This window comes from Panthera pardus, unplaced genomic scaffold (genome assembly GCF_024362965.1).
Source record: "Panthera pardus isolate Hobbes unplaced genomic scaffold, ASM2436296v1 HiC_scaffold_10, whole genome shotgun sequence".
Lineage (NCBI taxonomy): Eukaryota > Metazoa > Chordata > Mammalia > Carnivora > Felidae > Panthera > Panthera pardus.
In genome coordinates, this window is record NW_026526655.1 from 55,891,653 (window position 1) to 55,909,855 (window position 18,203).

An 18,203-nucleotide genomic window follows, 5' to 3' on the forward strand; every position below is an offset into this window, starting at 1 on the left:
AGTTATCTCTAAAACTATAAAAAACCAAAATGTAAAAGGATGTTTAATAAGATGTTCTCATAATAAAAACTACTATGAAGTACTAAATTAAAGTAATAAAACTAAAAAAAAATCACCTTTACATACATAAAACACGCCTTTCTTTCAAAGATCTTATATCACAATATCACAGATTTTCACAAAACTAGTCACTAACCTCTATTTTTTCATAATAAATTTAGTTATATTTACCTTCAGATCCCATGATGAAGTGATGGATATCAGGGCCTGTTGACATACGAGGTCCTTGACAGCTTTTTTCTATTATACCTCTAGGTGTTACCATTTTTATATGAACCACCTGTTTAATACAATGCACGATATAAATTCTACATATTTGTCAGTGAATGGTGTGTGTGTGTATACACACGTCCATACATATTTAAAAAAAACTCTACTTCTAAAAACATTGGATTAAGTGATAAATGATGACACCCTTCAGAATTCTAGTACCTTCTAATAATTCTTAGACTAAAAATAAGTTTTATATAACTTTAAAAGGGGGGGAAATCATTCTAATAATATTAATGGTTTGGGTATATTCATCATCTTAAAAAATGAAAAGCACTTTTCTTTAAACCAAATTTAGTTTGGTTTAAAGAACTAAAGGATGAAAAAAAATAAGCAATGGTCATATTTTAACAGGTTCATTCCTTCACTCGTTTAACAATATTTATGAAGCACTATTATTCACATCAAGCACTGATCCACATGCTTAGAATTCTAAGAAAAAATTTATTCTTGCCTTATTCCCACCCACAACTTATTTGCTTTGCCCACTTAGTAGAAAAGAGTGAAAAGAATGAAATATTAATTATGATCAGGTCAAAAATGGGATGAAGAGGGAGATGATGTGATTGAATTAAAGAGAAGAAAAGAGGGGTGCTTGGGTGGCACAGTCAGATAACCATCTGACTTCGGCTCAGGTCATGATCTCACCGTTCATGAGTTCAAGCCCTGCATGGGGCTCTGTGAGGACAGCTCAGAGTCTGGAGCCTGCTTCAGAATCTGTCTCACCCTTCTCTGCCCCTCCCCCACTCATGCTCTGTCTCTCTCTGTCTCTCCGTCTCTCTGTCTCTCCCTCTCAAAAATAAACATTTAAAAAATCAAAAAAAAAAAAAAAAAAAAAAAAGAGTAGAAAAGAGATATGTGTGTAGTATAGGTCTCACACCACTAAAGAAGTAAGCATATTGAAGGGTCACTCAAAAATAGTTCCTGAGATCCAAATCAGGAAATGGTTAAGTGAAAATCCAACACATTTTTGCAATGCCTTTTTGACAGATAAACAAAAATAGTCTATTTATTATTTAAGGAACTGAGCAGAGGACATCAATAATTCACAAAATAAAAACTAAAAATCACCAATAAGCACACTTTAAAAGTTTACATTCAGAAGCAATTAAAGAAAAAATTAAAAGACAAAAATATAAATAAAAGGTCCAGTAAAATCAAGATTCTCATAATGCTAGTGGGAATGTTGATTAACAATTTCTATGAAGCAACTTGGCTATAAAGACCCAAAGACACAAAAACATATAAACATCTTGATGCAACAAATCAAGCTCTAGGAACCTGCCCAAAGAAAGTGATTAAAAAGATGTATACTAAAGAAATTACTAAAAAGGATACTTTCCCCTTTATTTTCTACAATTTTAAAATCAAGAATAATTTAAACATTCATTAATAGGGAGTTACTTTAATAAACCATGAATTATTGGTAAAAGAATTATATGCATTCTAAAAATAATGTGTACATCTATGTTCATTTATAAGTTAATATATTGATAACAGTTTAAAGAGTAGATCAAACACAGCATCATTCTTTTTTAGATTAAAAGCTAGGTATACGCATGCAAATAAGCACATTAGGATATGTGCTTATAATTTGTGATCTTAAGGATTTTCAAAAAAAGGATTAAAATAAATTACATGCTTTAGCAGTACTAAATGTTTGCTTAACTATGATAAAGTTTTTAACAATCCAATAGCAAAAGGATTAAATTCTCTCCTCTGAAATTGAATTTGCAAAAAAAAAAAAAAAAAAAATAGTGATTTCTAAAATATCCTCAATTAAAAAAAAACAAGGTAGTGCAAACATTTTAAGTGTTTATAATACACACTTAAAATAATTCTGTGCAGTGAATGTCATTCTACTTTACAGAAAAGGAAACTGAAATTTAGAAAGGTGATCCAATTTGTACAAGATCATACAACTACTCACTGGAAAAGCTACAGATGGAACAAATGATACCTAATCCCTAGCCAGGATGTCCATAGTTAAATTATTCTCGCACTAATTCCAAGACCACTGGTACCAGATGAGCTAAAATAAAATGGGGTGCACATAAACCATTATTGGTGATACTGCCACCTACTAGGACCTTTTCAATCAGGCTCTTTAATTGTATACAGAAAACAATTTTTAAGAAAATTAAGTATAAACTCTCCTAAGGCACAAAAAGAGTAGCAGTGATGAGATCACCTAAATAGACTAAAACCTTGGTAGCTGAAGACTGAGGCTCCATGAGGCTTATAAAATAATATTTATACATTTTACAACTGATACTATGAAGCATCTACAAAGCTTAAATATCAGTCACTTGAAAAGGAGCACTCATAAATAATGACCACATTTATCTTTTAACTGCCTCCATTATACATAGTCAACTTTACTATAACCAAAAAGGGTATACTTTTGGTAGGGCTCTACTATCCAACTCTAAAAAAAAAAGGCTTTAATCACTTTATAATAATAGACTAATCAATTATTACATAATAACCAGAAAAAAATTTACCAGGTCCTCAATATTGCCATAGATATTCTTTTTCATGCCCGATGCCCGAGTAGATACCCATCCTCCCACAGTGCTGAATTCCAGGGAATCCGGTTCATGACCTGTACAATAACCACTTTCTTTAAGCTGAAAAACAAAAAAAATGTAATATTTTACTAGTGAAAATGATCCCATTTAACACAGCACTCAACACATTAACTCTTCACACTTTAAAATGTCTACTTGTCACTGGTATTTGGACTCATTAAAACCTATATAGAAAAAGAAATACTTTTATCATGCTCATCTAAAACAATTTTTAAGCTTTTGCCTAGTGGAAAACCTTACAAAACTGAAAAATGTGGACCAAAAGACAATTCCACAGGTTTGCTAGCCAATCTTCTTCATTAGATCCTTTTATTTTAAAATACCAACTACTCTCCCTACTTTGTTTTTAACCACAAAGACACAACTTAAGTACTTATGGAGATCAGATTATGCTTAAATAACTGCCAACTTCACCTAAACACTTTCAATAAATAAAGCACTTAATCTCCTGATCTCCCTACCCTAATATAATATGCAGCAGGCCTGCACAAAATCTAAGCAAATTGCCTGTACTTAATTCTCTCAAGGAGTCATGTGTTTTAATGTACAGCCATCTGGCTAGGTTTCCTGTATGTAATACCATCATTTATTTGTGATGCAGATCATGCATTCCTGTACATTAAATAGTCACTTGTTTCTCATTTTTCTATATTAGCTTGGCTTTGCCATCTGCACAGCACCTGAAGTTGAATGGATGCCCTTTACTGCAACACCACCAAAGCCATTCCACTGAAATCATTTTAAAGACTCAGCCATCTCACGTCAAATGGTACAGACACCACCATCTGCACATCCACTGTCTACTGCACTCAAGCCCATCAATCTGTATTGACCGTTTTGATAGTCATCCAGTTAAGCAACTGCTTCTATTTTTCAAGTAAGCCATGCAGAGATGTAGAATATGTCAGCTATGTTTGTATCTGTTAAGTATGGTGTAAAAGTTGTGATCCAAAGTGAGAGAACCTGGTAAGTTGCAAATTATTTATCTTTTCTAATTGTTTTGCTAGGAAAAAAAGATTTAGAAAGACATCAACTGTTAACAGATTATTTTCACTAAATATTCAAAATGTTTATTTAATTTTAAGAGGTTATTAACTACTCACAAATAAGGAGCTTAAATACATGAATGAACAATTTTAAAATGAAGATTATCAGACTGTTATTTTATATTTCTTTCTAGTTCCCAATCTATATTTGTACTATTTACTCTCAAAAAAAAAAAAAAAGACCACTATTACTCAATTTTTCTGAAATTAGAAGAAAAAGAAAAAACATTCATAGAGTGCCAGAAGCCGAGCTCTCCAACCAGCCTGACGGCAGGGCCCGGGTGTGGACGGATCGGGACTGCAGGGCGGCCCACCAACAGTGAAGCTTCTCGTACTCCCGCTTTTATGCAATTTGGCCTTAGTAAAAGTACCTGGGGAATTGTCTGTTGGGGAACTGCCCTCGACAGGCCCCCTGAGAAAGAACCATTGGGGAAGGAAATAAGGTTCCGCAAGGAAACTGTGTGGCCCTACATCTAGCCCTTGCCACCCCCTATAAAGACTCCTCTACCTAAAGGAAGGATAGCTTCATATATTTCCCAGCCAAGGAGGGGACAAATGGATTTGATTTGTGTATCTATGGGCACAAGTTACTCCAGCCCCTAAGCCCACTTGGCCCCCAGGAGGCATTCCAGATGATGATTGAACCTAGTGGGCTAAAGTACAGAATGGTTCATTAGTTCCTAGGTGCATTGTCTCTCTGAGAATGCATAAGGTGTGGGTTCCTAAGGCCCTCTTGGCCCCCTCCTGGCACCTCGGACCAAGGCGAATACTTTTGTTCCTTGAACCACAAATGGTTGGGGGAAACAACTAAGAGGTCTTGTCCCTATAACTGTTCCACTTGAGGTGTTGATAGATGACCTTTCATGAAAACAGCAAAGCAAATGCTCTATAGATTATAGATAAACATAGATACATAATGAAAATAAAGTAAGAAATTAATCAATAAGCAAAGGGCAGGAGGGAATGTTATGAGAAAATAACCATGTTATTCCTTAAAGGGTGATTACACATAGGAACATTTTTAGAATTAGGTAATGCTAGAAAACATAGATGGCGCATGCTACAAGGAAATTGCTAACAAATATAATGCCACGTTTGCCACAATAAAGCGGCCTGCTTTCATAAACAACACACTGCTGTTGTCTGTGTCCATTTTTATTTTTGTTTTGTTTTATTTTCACTTTTTCGCCAACGCCGTTCATCCTTTGGGAACCTGCTGGAGCTGGACTCCGGCAATAGAGCACTTAGATGTCCTAAGCACTAAACAGGGAGTTTTCACATATTCTCATGACAAAATCTCCACGTTACCTACACCAAAGCAAATTAAATCTATACTGCTTCTGTAAGTACATCAATATTAGATGTACTAATAATATGCCTCCTATGTCTGGTAGGCTAGTTCATTACCTTCTCCAATTATAAAGTCATGTAAAGCTATGAAATGAGGATACAAAAAAGAAAGAAAGAAAGAAAGAAAGAAAGAAAGAAAGAAAGAAAGAAAGAAAGGAAGGAAGGAAGGAAGGAAGGAAGGGAGGGAGAGAGGGAGGGAGAAAAAAGACTGTCTCTATGCTCAGGGAGCTCTACCCAGCACACCATTTTAAATCTACTTCTTTAAAACCTAACAACCTGCCTACTAGGTAAGTGAATAAGTGAATGGTTAAGAAGCTGAATTTGAAACTTCTCATTTATTATTATGCTTCCCAGAAAATTTGCATGCTACAGTACACTAACAAGAAACAATTTTTGGCATATAGTTAAGTGCTTAATTAATGGTATCTCTGACCATATACATTCAGCCACTTCTTTTAAAAGTCTGTGCCTTTGCTGTCTTTGTTAATGCCATTAGCTGCTAAGAAAAGTCTGAAGAAAGATTTACAGATTTAATTCATACAGTTAACCAAATATCCTTTTTTTTAAAATTTTTTTTTTAACATTTATTTATTTTTGAGACAGAGAGAGACAGAGCATGAACAGGGGAGGGGCAGAGAGAGAGGGAGACACAGAATCTGAAACAGGCTCCAGGCTCTGAGCTGTCAGCACAGAGCCCGACGCGGGGCTCGAACTCATGGACTGTGAGATCATGACCTGAGCCGAAGTCGGACGCTTAACCGACCAAACCACCCAGGCGCCCCCAAATATCCCTTTTAAACACGAATCACCTCTCCTCTCCATCTGTATGCCATAAAAAGGAATAAGAATATTATCTTACTCACTTCTGTACCCCATTCATTATTAAGACAACAAATATTTACTGACTCCTTATGCTCTAAGGCTCAGAAATATTACTAAGAGCAAATCCTAGATTGTAGAGCTTGTTATTATACAGACAAAGAAGGGAACTGAAGTTAACAAGAAACATAATTAAATTAAGACAGAACAATTAGAAGTGTAATGAAGAAACTAAAAGTACAGCAGGGACATCTGCCTCTACCCAAGTTGAAGCAAAAAGGAACTAGATTTACCCTCTCACATGAAAAAAACAAAAAACCCCAAACAAAAGTCTTTAAACACTGGACATGAGGTAACAAAGGACTGCTTATGAGAAAGCAAATAAAGGAAACGAACACTATGACTGTCCCTGGCTTAACTCCCGGCTGCAATGCAGAGAAAGAGAATCCAGGCACAACTCTGGAAAACACTGTGAGGTGAGGAGATGGGAGTTTGGAGTTGTGGAAAACCAAAGCATTAGAATTCACAAGACAAAGTACCAAAGAGAAGAGAGCAGCACAGAGAGAACCCTGGAGACTGGCAGATGGTCCCCCTCAAGTAGTCAGCAGAGCAATGAAAAGCACATACAAGTGAGGAAACTACACAGGACCCGAGGAAAAAATAATCCAAACTGATTAGAGAAAAGTACCAGGACTCATACAGGGCCAGAAACCTGTTCCCACCAGCCTGACTTGGAATACTTTTCCTTCACAGAACATGAGGTAGAACACCCAGGATGGTCATTCCTCAGTAATGAGGAATGATTAGTCTCAGATTGAGCACTTCTCTGAATCCACCTAAAAGATCACAGAAGCAATAACTAAAGGATCAAACTATTTCCAAATAACTACATCCCAGAAAAAAGCTAAAAAATACTTTTTATAGAATTGAAAAATATCTAAGACCTAGTAAGAGAATATTCATGATGTCTGGTACTTAATAAAAAAATTACTAAGCATACAAAGAAGCAGGAAAACACAACCTATAATGAGGAAAATAATCATTATGAGGTGAATAATCAAACCAACCTAGAACTAACAGAGATGTTATAATTAGCTGACCAGGACATCAGAATAGTTATTTAACTGTATTCCGTATGTTCAAAGAGTCGACACAGAAAACACAGAAAGACCCAAATTAAACATCTAAAAAAAGTAAAAAATACAATGTTAGAGATAAAAAAAAAAAAATACACTTGATGGGGTTAAGCGTAAAACATACTCCACAAATAAAAGATTAGTGAACTCTAAGACATAGCAAAAGAAAGTAAAGAAAAAACTGAAAAGAGCAGCAGTGAGCTGTGGAACTTCAAACAGCCTAATGCATGAGTAAACAGTCCCTAAGGGTCAGGTAAGGCAGGGAGGGACAGATATTTGAAGAAATAATAGCCAAAAATTTTCCAAATGTGATGAAAACTATAAACCAAAAAATAAAGGAAGCTCAACAAATCTTCAATATAAGAAACACACAAAAAACTACACCAAGTCCATCACAATCAAAATATTCAAACCAGAAATAAGAAACTCTTAAAAGCAACCAGAGGAAAAAAACACAGAATGTACATACGAACAAAGATAAGGGTAACATCTAATTTCTTGTCAGAAACAGTAAAGTGAGACAAGAGCGAAGCAACATCTTTATATTACTGAAGGAAAAACACTGTCAACTTACAATCCTACACTCAGTTAAAATATCTTTGAAAACACAGGTGGTGACCTCGAACTAATAACCAATTAAAGCAAGATTACAGGATACATGATTTATACACAAAATTCAATTGCTTTCCTATATACCAACAAGGAACAAGTGGAATTTAAAATTTAAAACATAATACCATTTACATGAGAACCCCCCCAAAATGAAATACTTAGGTATAAATCTAACAGATGTGTACAAGATCTGTGATGAAAACTCTAATGAATAAAATCAAAGGTTTAAATAAATGAAGAGATATTTCATATTCATGGAAGATTCAACATTATCAAGATGTAAGTTCTTCCCAAATTGATCTATAGATTCAGTGTAACAATCCCAATCAAAATCCCAAGTTATTTATAGATATTGACAAACTAATCTTAAAGTCTATATAGAAAGGCAAAAAAGCCCAGAATAGCCAACACAATTTGAAGGAGAACTAACAGCCAGGAAGTAGACTGACACTGCCCAACTTCAAGAGTTACTACAAAACTAAGGAATCAAAACAATGTGGTTTTGGGGAAAGAACCAAAAAATAGATCAATGGAACAGAACAGAGAGCCCAGAGATATACTTAACTGATCTTAGATAAAAGAGCAAAGACAAGGGGTGTCTGGGTGGCTCAATCAGTTGAGCATCCAACTTCGGCTCAGGTCATGATCTCACAGTTCATGAGTTCGAGCCCCACATTGGGCTCTGTGCTGACAGCTCAGAGCCTGGAGCCTGCTTCAGATTCTGTGTGTGTCTCTCTCTGCCCCTCCTCTGCTTCATGCTCTCTCCCTCTCTCAAAAATAAATAAAAACATTTAAAAAAATTTTTTTAATAAAAAAAAGAGCAAAGGAATACAATGGAACAAAATAGCCTTTCAATAAATGTTGCTAAAACAACTAAACATCCACATGCAAAAAAAGAAATGAATCTAAAAACATCCATTACAAAAATGAATTCAAGTGGATCATAGACCTAAATGTAAAATGCAAAATTATAAAACTCCCAAAAGATAACAAAGAAGAAAACTGCAATGAACTTGGATACGATGTTTAGATATAACACCAAAGACAAAATCCGTGAAAGAAATAAGTGATAAGCTAGACTTCATTAAAATTAAAAATGTCTGCTCTGCAAAAATAATATAAAGAAATTATAAGAAAAACCACAAGCTTGGAAAAAAAAGATTGCCAAAGATAAAAATAATAAACCCACCTGATAGAAGACAGTTATCTCAAATAATACAAAGAACTCTTAAAACTCAACAATAAGAAAACAATCCAATTTAAAATAATGGGCCAAAGATCTTAACAGACCTCACCAAAGATAGCAAATAAGCCATAAGAAAAGATGCTTCACATCATATATTCTCAGGGAAACAAAAATTAAAACAACAAGATATCACCTATATGAACGGCCAAAATCCAGAACACTGACAACACTAAATGCTGATGAGGACATGGAGCAACAGGAACTCTCATATAATGGTGGTGGGAATGCAAAATGGCACAGAGCCTCTATGGAAGACTATCTGGTGGTTTCTTACAAAACTAAACATACTCTTACCATCCAGAAATTCTCTACTTTGGTATTTACTCAAAGGAGTTGAAAACTTATGTCCACATAAAAACCTGCACACAAATGTTTATAGCAGCTTATTCACAAATTGCCAAAACTTGGAAGCAACCAAGATGTCCTTCAGTAGGTAAATAGATAAATAAGCTATGGTAAGTTATTCAGTGCTAAAAAGAAATGAGCTATCAAGCCATGAAAGGACATGAAGGAACCTTAAATGAATTATTACTAAATTAAGGCAGCCAATCTAAAAAGGCTACATACTCTATGACTCCACCTATAAGACATTCTGGAAAAAGCAAAACTATGAAGATAATAGAAAGGTCAGAAGTTGCCAGGAGTAGGAGGGAGAGAGATGAGTTGAGGATTTTTAGGGTAGTGGAAATATTCTATATAATATTATAATGTTGGATACTTATGTCATTGTATATTTGTCCAAACCTATAGAATATACAACACAAAAGTCAACCCTAAGATAAACTATGAGCTTTGGGTAATTATGATGTGCCAACATAGGTTCATCCTTGGTAAAACAAACAAACAAAAAACCCCACCATTCTGGTGAATGATGTTGATAATGAGGAAGGCTATGTTACGTGTGGGGACAGGGGACATATGGAAACCTCTGTACTTTCTTCTCAATTTTGATGTAAACCTAAAACTTCTCTAAAAAACCTTAAAGTGTTAAAAAAATGAAATGATTTTTAGCAAACAAAAGTAGAAAGAATTCATGAACAGCAGACTCACACTAAAAATATTTAAAAGAAATCCTTCAAATTTAAGAAAACAAAGAAACAAAGAAAAACAGAAATGAACCAAAAAACAGATTCTTAACTATAGAGAACAAACTAATGGTTACCAGAGGAGAGGTTGGTGAGGGAATGGGTGAAACAGGTAAAGAGTATTGAGAGTACTCTTATCATGATGAGCACTGAGTAATGTACAGAACTGCTGAATCACTGTATTGCATCTCTGAAACTAATATAACACTGCATATTAACTATACTGGAATTAAAACAAACTTAAAACAATAAAAATAGAGGGGCACCTCGGTGGCTCAATCAGTTAAGTGTCCGACTTTGGCTCAGGTCATGATCTCGTGGTCTGTGGCTTCAAGCCCCGCGTTGGGCTCTGTGCTAACAGTTCAGAGCCTGGAGACTGCTTCAGATCCTGTGTTTCCCTCTCTCTCTACTCCTCCTCCCCCCTCCCCAAATAAATAAACATTAAAAAAATAAAAATAATAAAAGAAGGGAGCACTTGGCTGGTTTAGTCAGTAGAGCATGCAACTCTTGATCTCAGGGTCATAAGCTTAAGCCCCATATTGCATGTAGAGCTTACTTAAAGATAAATACAATGCTGTTACAAAAAATAATAAAAGAAGTCCTTCAAGCAGAAGGAAAATAACATCAAATGGAATTAAAAACATTGGAAAGGGTAACTAGGTGGATAAATATATAAGATGGTTTCTTTTGTTATTTAAATATCTTTAAAATAAGATAATTGATTATTTCAACAAAAGTAGTAATAATATATTGTAGGCTTTATACCATATGTAAAAGCAGAATATATGACAACAATAGCAAAAATTGGATGAAGGGAAAATGAATATAATACTGTAAGGTTCTTCTACTAAACTCTGAAGTGGGGTGTTATATTATCACTTGAAGATAGACTGTTTTAAATTAAAGACATATACTATAAACCCTAAAACAACCTTTACAATAAAACAAAACGTTATAGCTAATAAAGAAACAAAACAGATAAAATGGTATCAAAAAACATGTTTAATCCAAAAAGTTAGTAAAAGTGGAAAAGAAAAAAAAAACAGATGGAAAATACAGAAAACAAATACCAAAATGACAATTTAAACTGAACCATGTCAATAAACTACATTGAAGGTAAATGGTCTAAATATCCCAATTAAAGGTAGAGACTGTCAGGTTAGATAAAAAGGAAAGACCCAATTTTATGGTGTCTACAAGAAAATTTTTAAATATAAAAATAAAAATCAGTTAAAAGAATGGAAAAAGGAAAAGATATCCCAAGTTAACAACCATCAAAAGAAAACTGGAATGGCTATTTTAATATTAGATGAAGCAGATTTCAGAGGAAAGAAAATGGTTCATTAATCAAGATGAAAAGAAGAAAACTGATAGAACTGCAAGGAAAAAAAAAAAGACAGGTTTACAATGATAGGTGATAGGTTAATTCTCCTCTCTCAATAAATGATAGAACAAGTAGACAGAAAATAAGAAAAAATACAGAACACCTAAACAACACTGTAAATCAATTTGACCTAATCGACAATTGTAGACTACTCTCAACCAATAGCATCAGAAGACAAATTATTTTCAAGTATGGATAGAACATTCTTAAGACAGACCTTACTGTGGGCCATAAAAGAAATATCAATTAAGTTGAAAGGATTCATATCATATAAATGTTTTCTGAACACAATGATATTAACATGGAAATCAGTAACAGAAAGATGCCTGGAAAAATCCCCCCAATAATTAGAAATTAAATAACTTGTAAGTATCCAATGGTCAAAGAAAAAAATCAAAAAGGAAGTAGAAAAATACAGTACTTTGAAATGAATGAAAATGAATAGACATATCAACATTTGTAGAATACCACTACAGCAGTAGTTGGGGGAAATTTAAAGTAATGAAAATCAGCTTTATTTAAAAAGAGGAATGGCCTCAAATTACCTTATCTTCCCCCCTAACACACAAAAAAGAATTTGACAAAATACAAAATCCATTCCTAATAAAAACTCTGAAAACTAAAACAGAAAAAACTTCCTCAACTTGACAAAGGGTATCTACAAAACCAAAGCAACAACAACAACCTATAGCTAACATCACACTTAATGGTAAAGGACTAAATGCATTTCTCCTAAATCAGGAATAATGCAAGGATGTCCACTTTCACTTCTTTTCAACATTGTATTAGAGCACAAGCCACCACAATCAGGTGAGAAAAGGGAATAAAGGCATACAGATTGGAAGGAAAGAAGTAAAACTGTCATTATTAAGAAAGGACATGATCATATATATAGAAAATCCAATAGGAGCTATAAGAAAACTTAGAATTCATGAATTTAGCAAGGTTGTTAGATATAAGATCTGTACACAAAAATCAATTGTATTTCTACACTTTTTTCTTGTGTACTTTTTTAGTAATCTCTAGACTCTCAAATGTATTTATACATATTAATAAAGAACATTCAGAAACTGAAAAAAAATTTTTTTAGGTTTATTCATTTATTTTGAGAGAGACAGAGATAGCACGAGTGGGAAAGGGGCAGAGAGAGCAACAGGAGGTGGGGGGGAGAAGAGAGAGAGAGAGAGAGAGAGAGAGAGAGAGAGAGAGACAGAAACAGAGACAGAATATCCCAAGCAGGCTCCACACTGCCAGCACAGAGCCTAATGCAGGATTTGAACCCATTAAGCCGCAAGATAGTGACCTGAGCGAAAACCGAGAGTCAAACGCTTAACCAACAGAGCCACCCAAGTGTCCCCCCCCGCGCCAAATTTTTTAAATATCATTTACTATAGCATCAAAAATATATATAATACTTAGGGATAAAGCTTATTTTAAAAAACATGAAGGATTTTACAAAAAAAACACAAGATACTACTAAGAGAAATTACAGACATAAAAAAAACTAGGGACATACCATGTTCATGGGTCAAAAGAATCGATATTGTTAAGAGGTCAGTTCTCCCCAAATTGACACAGAGTCAATGCAATCCCAATCAAATCTCAACAGGCTTTTTTTGTTTAAACAAAAGTTCACAGGTGATTATAAATTTCATAGGGAAATACAAATAACCTAAAATAGCCAAAACAACTTTGAAAAAGATTTATGATACAGCTGCAGTGATCCAAACTATCTGGTACTGGCATAAAGATATACAAAAGATCAATGAAACAAAATAGAGCCCAGGATGCACACATATATGGACAACAGACTTTTTATCATGGTGCTAAGTCAAATGAAAAAAGGGTAATCTTTTCAACAAATGGTGCTGAAAATACTGGATAGCCATATGCAAAAAAAAAAAAAAAAAAAAAAAGAACTTCAATCCATCCTTTGCACCATACATAAACATTAACTCAAAAATCTTCAAAACTCATCAGAAACTTGAATGTAAAATAAAAACTATGAAACTTAAATGGGAGAAAATTTTTGTATCCTAAGCTAAAGCAAAGCATGACAGCAACAGCATGATATATAAAGTAAAAACTTAAATATGTTTTGAAACTCATCAAAATAAAAAACATCTTTTCTTCAAAAGACTCTGTCAAGAGAATGAAAAGACAAGCCACAGACTGGGAGAAAATATTTCTGAAGTATATACCTGCAAAAGGACTTATATCCAGAATATGTAAAGAATTCTCAAAACTCAACAATAAGAAAACAAACAACCCAATTTAAAAATTGGGCAAATAACTTGAACAGACACCTCACCAGAGAAGATATATGGATGGCAAATAGCACTTGAAAAGATGTTCAACATCACTACTAACTAGAAAAATACAAATTAAAACCACAATGAGATACTGTAACACATCTACTAGAATGACTAAAACATTAACAAATATTGGAGAAGATGTAGAGAAATTGGAACTCTTACACAGTGCTAGTAGGAATATAAAATGATGCACTCTGGGAACATGTTTGGTAGTTTTTCAAAAATGTAAATATGTACCTACCATTTGATTTAGCCATTTCATTTTTTGATTTTTTACCCAAGAGAAATGAAAGTATACGTCAATACAAGGATTTGCACATGAATGTTCATAGCAGCTTTATTTGTAACAGCCTCAAACTGGAAATAATCCAAATATTCAACAATAAGTGAATGGATAAATAGTGGTATATCTATATGATGGAATACTACTGAGCAATAAAAAGGAATAAACTAATTGATACATGCAACAATATTCATTAATCTCAATTATGCCTAACGAAAGAAGTCGTACCCTCAATCTACCCTCAAAAAGAGTGCATGATTAGATTTAGTACAACTGTAGCACATTTGAACAAATCTACAGTGATAGAAAGCAGATCAATGACTGCCAGGGGTGGGGGTAAGACTGGGATAGAGAGGATTATAAAGAAGCAAGAGTAAATCTTTGGGTTTGGTACATGTGTTCATTATTTTGATTGTGGTGATGGTTTCATGGTTATACTTGTGTACCAAAACATATCAAGTTGTACATTTTAAATAAGTGGAATTTATTGTATGCCAATTATACCTCAGTGAAATTATTATAAAGTGAAACAAGAACAAATGACTCCAAGGATATTGCCCCAAGCTGCACAAGAACTGAATTCCCATCAACTGAGAATGAGAAGGATAAAGAATAAGCAAATTGTGAAGGGAAAATGGAAATTCAATTTTTAAAATATTGAGTTTAAAATGTCTATTATATATGCAAAGTGGAGACATCAACAGGGCAACTGAAAATATAAGTCTCTATAGAGTTCAAGAAAGAACTCTAAGATGATGTTATAAATATAGAAGTCTTTGGCACATAAAAGGAATAAAGTCAGCTGTGCTTCAATGAAGTACAGATAGTGCTCAATAAAAATTAGTGAAATGAATAAAAGTTCTAAGCACTTTACATGATTAACTTATTTCTTCCTAAAATATATATAAAGTAGGAATTATTACCTCTATTTCATAGATAAAGAAACTAAGGCACAGGGAAACGAGTCCTTGGGAGTAAAAACGTAAGTCACACATCCCCAGACTATTAACTAATAAAATACAGTAGCCAAAACTTTAGTAAGCCTAGAAACAAATTCCCAAATCCACAATTGACATAATAATGACCTCTCTTAAATTTTATATATATTAAAATCAGTGTAAATCTATAAGCTGAAGAGATTAAAACCTGTGCTACCCAGCTACTATATTTGTGTCATTTAAGAATTTCTAGAAGGAAAAAGCAGGATGTTTTAAGCTGGTTACCTCAGCTGATTAAGAAACTGAAGGGTACAGAAGTTTAATGAGGAAAAACTTGAACTGGGATTGAAACAGCTATAGAAACTACATTACAGTCTACTGGAGGCAAAAAAGAAAGTTCTATATTGGCATTTAGGGAAATGAACTAGTAGGTAAAATATCAGAAGTTCCTAGTCTAGGAAAATGTCATTTAAATTTCAAGGAAATATGTTCGTTGAATTTTAATTCTAACCTTTAAAAAAAAAAACTTGGAAAGGTTAAAATACTACATCAAATGCTATAATCAAAGACATAAAATTAGAGACATGAAAGGCCACTTTTTGTTATAAAAAAATTGCTGTGTTGCTAGGGCCTCATTCAGACATAATGGAAGACTAATACAGGACTTTTTACAGGTTTTTTTTCATTAAATACTATTATTCTGCCCCACTTAAGTTCATCTTGTGTGTGTGTGTGTGTGTGTGTGTGTGTGTGTGTGTGTGTGTGTATTAAGTTCATTATATTATAAACTATAGTAATTAACAAAGGTAATTACTTTGACTTCTATAAAACCTTGGCTTATTGAAGATCTTAACACTGCCTCAACCAATATGTTCAATTTCATCCAGTTCTTAGTTCATTAAATCAAAAATAAAGATAATAATCTAATTTTTTTTTCAAAGCCTTTCATCCAGAAATGGTCAGTAGCATACCAATTTCATTCAACTTTTTACCAAGAAATAAGGAAAAAGACAATTAAAAAAAGATCGACAACCATCTCATTTCCATGTCCCATTAAAATGTAGAAGGGAGGAGTCTCTGTAACTCAAGTAGAACAAAGTGGTCAGTATTATCAACAACAAATTAAACTTTCTGATTTTTATTTACAACAGCTGAGGTATAGTCATCCTGACCCTGTTTGAGGCGGTTGAAAATCAATACATTTTAATAATTACATGCTTAGAATCCATGAAAGGAACCAAAAGCTTTCCAAAAATTCATCAGGATACCAAAAAGTGTTACAAGGTCTCCAAGAGTTTGACTAATTCATGAGATGGGCAGTTTTCAATGAAATTAGGCACTTGAAAGTTCAATAGCAAATACCAACATCTACCCAGTTGATCCAATTTATCATCAACTTCTGAGAATTCTATGTCCAATATGTTTCACTTTGCTCCATTTCTACTCTTTTATTGTCACTATCAGTTCTTGCCTGAATTATGCCAGAGCCTCTTACCCACCTTCATGTGCCCTCCATCTATCCTCCACACAGGAGCTAGCCAGAACTACCTGAATACAGAGGTAAAGTTCAAACTTCTAGAAGGGGCTTTATAAGGCTCCTTTATAGTCTGATCTCTTCATGTTTTCCTGGCTCTATCCTCTACCACTGCTATACATACACCCACCCAACATATAGAATGTGTGTTCTCCCACAAACACACACTAGACCTCAGCCACACTCAGCTGTCTGCAGGTCCCCAAGAGCAACAGCTGCCTTTAAAGCCTCTGCACCTGCTGCTTTCTCCGACTGGATTGCTCTCTCCACTCCCATTAACTTTTTTGCTTTCACTCATCCTGAAGTCTCATTTTAAAAGCTGCATTCTCTGCAATACCTTCTTTGTCCAGTTCCTTCCCTCCTAACCCCATGTGATGAGCCATAATACCCTGCATTCAGCCTTCACCTTGCAATTCTCATTCTGAATCATAAGTGTCTATTTATCTAATTTTCTATTGTAATGTAAGCCTTCCAAAGGTAAGGGATGGTGTCTTATTCACTACCATATTCTCAGTATCTAGCTCAATGCCTGACCCACAATAAAAGCTGAACAAATTTGCTCAGTGAATGTACTGTGAAAGGTACTCCATTCATAGAGAGGACATATAGCAATTTTGAAAATGTTAATTAAAGGAAGTAACATACCTGTCTTTCCAACTCCTGTCCTGTTATACCAGCCTCTACATGAGCTGTCAGATTGTTCTCATCAACCCAGAGGATTCGATTCTGTTGCAAATGAAGAAAAAATTCTCATCTCCATGAACTATTGACATTTTCTCAGGAAATATAGCTTCCTAATTCAAGGTAGCAAGTTACAAGACAGAAAATAAGCAAGTAGGGTTACCCTCACTACAAAATTCCATTTATCCCAGACTATAAAACATGACAGACATAGCAACTTAGGCAGTATATCGCACAAGAGTTGGTTTAAAAGATAGACTCTGTCTTTATTCATTATCAATTTGAATTAAACTGTACTTACCTTATGCAAATTATTTAACTGTCTACTTTTAGTGCTTCCTCATTGTACAGTGTGAATAGTAATACTACTCATAAGGTTGGTATAAGGATTAAATGAGATGCTGCACATAAAAGCTTAGTATATGGGGGCACCTGGCTGGCATAGTTTGTGAAGTGTGCAGCTCTTGATCTTGGGGTTGTGGGTTTGAGCACTCCACACTGGGTGTAGAGATTACTTAAAATAAAATCTCAAAAAAAAAAAAAAAGTCTTAGCATACAAAGTTCCTGGCATTCTGTAAATACCATCTGCACTACTATTAATAGTTATAAATCATATCTAACTTAAGAATATCAGAAGATGGCCATTGTGAGATCAAAAAAAAGACATGTGCATATAGTAAATGGCATTCCTACTATATTTTTAATCCAAAATAGGACCAGAGGCTCTGGGTAGGAAACAAAGCACACCCCTGCTTCCTACTTGAAAAGAAGAAACTGAATATCATCTGGCTCAACTTACAAAATGTTTACAGAATGTTTTTAACATTCTTATTTGACCTAATTTTTTATATGT

General features: G+C 34.1%; 1 protein-coding gene across 2 annotated transcripts in view; it reads right to left on the minus strand.

Moving 5' to 3' along the window:
* AGPS (alkylglycerone phosphate synthase) overlaps nucleotides 1–18,203 on the minus strand; it is a 148,639-nt gene that overhangs the window by 69,753 nt on the left and 60,683 nt on the right. For both annotated transcript variants that reach the window (XM_053907421.1, XM_019460473.2), the window contains exons 8-10: nucleotides 17,315–17,395; nucleotides 2,835–2,960; nucleotides 232–340 (exon numbers count right to left, since the gene is read on the minus strand). In XM_053907421.1, the coding sequence (XP_053763396.1) occupies nucleotides 232–340; nucleotides 2,835–2,960; nucleotides 17,315–17,395 (316 nt within the window). The remainder of the gene's footprint in view (nucleotides 1–231; nucleotides 341–2,834; nucleotides 2,961–17,314; nucleotides 17,396–18,203) is intronic.